This window comes from Pteropus alecto, unplaced genomic scaffold, assembly GCF_000325575.1.
Source record: "Pteropus alecto unplaced genomic scaffold, ASM32557v1 scaffold155, whole genome shotgun sequence".
NCBI classification, from domain to species: Eukaryota; Metazoa; Chordata; class Mammalia; order Chiroptera; family Pteropodidae; genus Pteropus; species Pteropus alecto.
In genome coordinates this window covers 14,949,294-14,952,811 of record NW_006438113.1, presented here as the reverse complement: position 1 = coordinate 14,952,811, position 3,518 = coordinate 14,949,294, and the positions used below count along the sequence as shown (strand labels likewise).

The 3,518-nt window shown below is 32.6% G+C and overlaps 1 protein-coding gene across 1 annotated transcript in view; it reads right to left on the bottom strand.

Moving 5' to 3' along the window:
- RUFY2 (RUN and FYVE domain containing 2) overlaps window positions 1-3,518 on the bottom strand; it is a 43,731-nt gene that overhangs the window by 36,354 nt on the left and 3,859 nt on the right. The window contains 1 exon segment of the mRNA XM_006915574.2: window positions 2,770-2,887. Within this exon segment, the coding sequence (XP_006915636.2) occupies window positions 2,770-2,887 (118 nt within the window).

Genomic DNA, 3,518 nt, shown 5'->3' with positions numbered 1-3,518 from the left:
CAAGCGGAATAAGCCAGACAGAAAAAGTTGAAAATCACATGATATCACTTACATGTGGGATATAAACCTAAAAGCAACTAATGAACAAGACAAAGAAACAGAGACTCATGGACATGGACTATAGACTAGTGGTTACCAGAGGGTAGGAGGTGGGGAAGGAGGGAGGAGGTAGATGGGGTAAAGGGGGTCAAATATGGGAGGGGGAGAGGGAGGATGAAGTGGATAGAAGGGATCAAATATATAGTAGCCAAAGGAAATTGGACTTTGGGTGGTAAATGCACAATAGAATATACAGATGTCAAATGATAATGTACACTTGAAAATTATATAATTGTATTGACCAATGTTACCCCAATAAACTTAATTTAAAAAAAAAAGAAAAATTATGTAGCAAAAATATCAATAAAGAATGGCAGTAACTACATATTTGTTAACAAGTACTTCAAATGAAAAAGAATTAAATGCTCCACAGAGAGGGGCCCCAATAAACTTAATTTAAAAAAAAAAGAAAAATTATGTAGCAAAAATATCAATAAAGAATGGCAGTAACTACATATTTGTTAACAAGTACTTCAAATGAAAAAGAATTAAATGCTCCAGTCAATAGAGAGGGTGGTTGAATGGATAAGAAAACAAGACTCTTACATATGCTGCCTACAAGAGACTCACTTCAGATTAAAAGACACACACAGACTAAAAGTGAGGGGATGGGAAAAAATATTTCATGATGGGCTTGGATGGTAGTGTGCTGAATGGAGTAAGTGAGATAGAGGAAGACAAAGGCCATATGATTGCATGTATACGTGAAATCTAAAGAACCAAATAAACAAACAAACCAACAAAAATAGTTATAGATACAGAAAACATTTTGAGGGTTACCAGATGGGAGAGGAGTTGAGGGGGTCAGTGGTAAAGGGGAGGAGATTAAGAAGTATAAACTGGTAGTTACTAAAAGTCATGGAGACATAAAGTACAGCATAAGGAATATAGCCAATAATATTGTAATAACTATGTATAGTGTCAGAGGGGCACTAGATTTATTGGAGTGATCACTTTGTGAGTTATATAGATGTCTAATCACTATGCTGTACACCTGAAACTAATATAGTATTGTATGCCAACTAAAAAATAAAAAATTATTATAATAAAATCAATATGTAAAATGCATCAATAGAGCAGTATAATGCCTTCAAAAAATAACTGACATTCTATTTGAATGTAAAAAAATCATAACAAAGCTAAGAAGGTACCAAGTTGGTAATTAAACAGAGAGAAATCACCAGGGTACTTGCTTTTTTCAAATGTTTCTTTTATCCAATTTTTCTTTTAAAATTAAATCGCGTACCTCTCTTACCCAAATTCTATCTTTTAGTAAAAACAAAAGCAAATTTTACAGAATACGTATTATTTTTTAAAGAGAAAAATATCACTTACACTTTCATGTTCTCTTATACAGAGAACATTTTGGCAGGTAGTTGGGAGGAAACAATCTTCACTTCTAACAGCTAATGAATTTCTTATGGCTTAGCATTTTAAGAAATACCATTCTTCAGAAAACATTTTTTAACTTTTTTAGAGTCTGGCTTTTTAAAAGCAATATGAACATGTATATTCATATTAAAATGAAATCAAATCTTTCCTCTTTCTGAGAGCTGAAATTCCCTTTTTCTTGTCTTTGTTAAAAATCACTATACCTAATCTACCATTATAAGAAATATCAAGTGTAACATCACATGCTATTTCATTCTAAAAACTGGGGTTGAATCCTGGCTCTGCCACTTATTAACTATATCCTCTCTGACCTCTATTTTCACATCTATATAATTAGTATAATAACCTCTACCCTATAAGACTGATTTAAGCACTAAATGAGATAATTCAAGTAAAATAATTATCTTATTACCCTGATACAGTGTTCAGTAAATAGTAGCCATTTACTTTTATAACTCGACTAAGTACAACTTGCAAACATCTGGATGTTGTAACAGCCAGAAAACGCTACCAACATATAAACCCTAAACTGTAGCTGTCTAAGAGAAAGCAAACTGATCATATGACAGAAAACGCTAAGCATAAAAAAAAAGTTATCTCATTCACAAGAATTAAACTAAATGGAGATCTTACATCTTAATCATATCCTGAAGAGCATAAGACCTTGGCCCTAACAACACTTTATATCCGCAAAAAAATTTTCAACACTGAGTTATTAGCTAAAATATTCAGCAATATATTAGGATATTTCATATACATTTGTCTGGTGAAACAGGCAGGTGACACTCTATGTCCCAATTTTCAGATAAAGAAAAGTAATGTGCACAAGTCCCATGTTATATAAGTGGCTTATCTGAAAACTCAAATCTCCTGAGTTTTTTGCCTAGATTTAGCCTAAATCAGTCTCCAACAAATTGTTACTGACTGCCTACTACTGCAAACCAGCTTAACACTCAGGAAACAGAAATTCATAATTGATACCTCCTACCTTGAAAGGACTTGGAATTTCCTGCAGAATTGAAGTGATATAATAAAGGGAAAAATATAATAAGAATATTTTTAAAAGCAGTTAATTCTTACTGAAGGGGCTAAGAAAAACTTCATAAAGGAAATGAAGTTTAAGATGAGCCATAAAGAGTGCACAAAATTTTATTAGCAGAAAATGGAAGAAGACTACTTAAGGCTGAGAGAAGATAATAAGCTATAGTGTGAGGTACTTTTAAGGAACAGCAAATACACTTCTGTGGTTAGAGATGAACAAGTAATAAGATTACTTACTTAAGACCAGGTAAATCCCGGACACTGGCTCCTATTTCCTCTGCTTCTGGGTATAACTTCTCCACCAATTCCAAAGGGCCCCAGATAGTTTTGTTGTAACTCAAAAATGATTTTCTTACTAAAAAAAGGAAATACAATGCATATAACTTCAACATATAAAATTGTAGTAACTTCTGTTTTAATATTTAGTTTCAACATTTCTAATAACAATTATTCAGATACCTTTTCTTTTACAGCCATGTTGATCAAGAGCCTGTTTTCCTTATCAGAAATATGCACCTTGGCCATTCTCCCATATCAGAAATATGTAGGCAGGTAATTACAATAAAAAACAACTGTGCTCATTCTTTACCAGTACCAGAATAAAAAGGCTGGTAGCCCTAGAAGGTTGATTTTTATCAATTTATTAAATTTATTATGAACCAAGGACAAATAAAAAGTTATTCTACTTTTAAACATGAAAAACTGTGGTTTTACTTTTCTTTTATTCTGAGATTTGAGTAATACAAAAACATGAAACCACTATCTGTTTCTTTCTTACCACCTACCAACTCTTCTGCAGATCCAGTGTGCCTATCATGCTCCACCCAAGGACAGTCATGTAGATGGCAATTTTTCCTTAGGGGAGAAAATCAATCAGCACAAAGTAGCTTTATAATGATTCATCAAGATAAGCCTATGACTGTTAGGACATTCCTCATGATATTTTGTGAAGTAAAGGGAAAAAAATTCAGAAAAGAGTTTAAAAT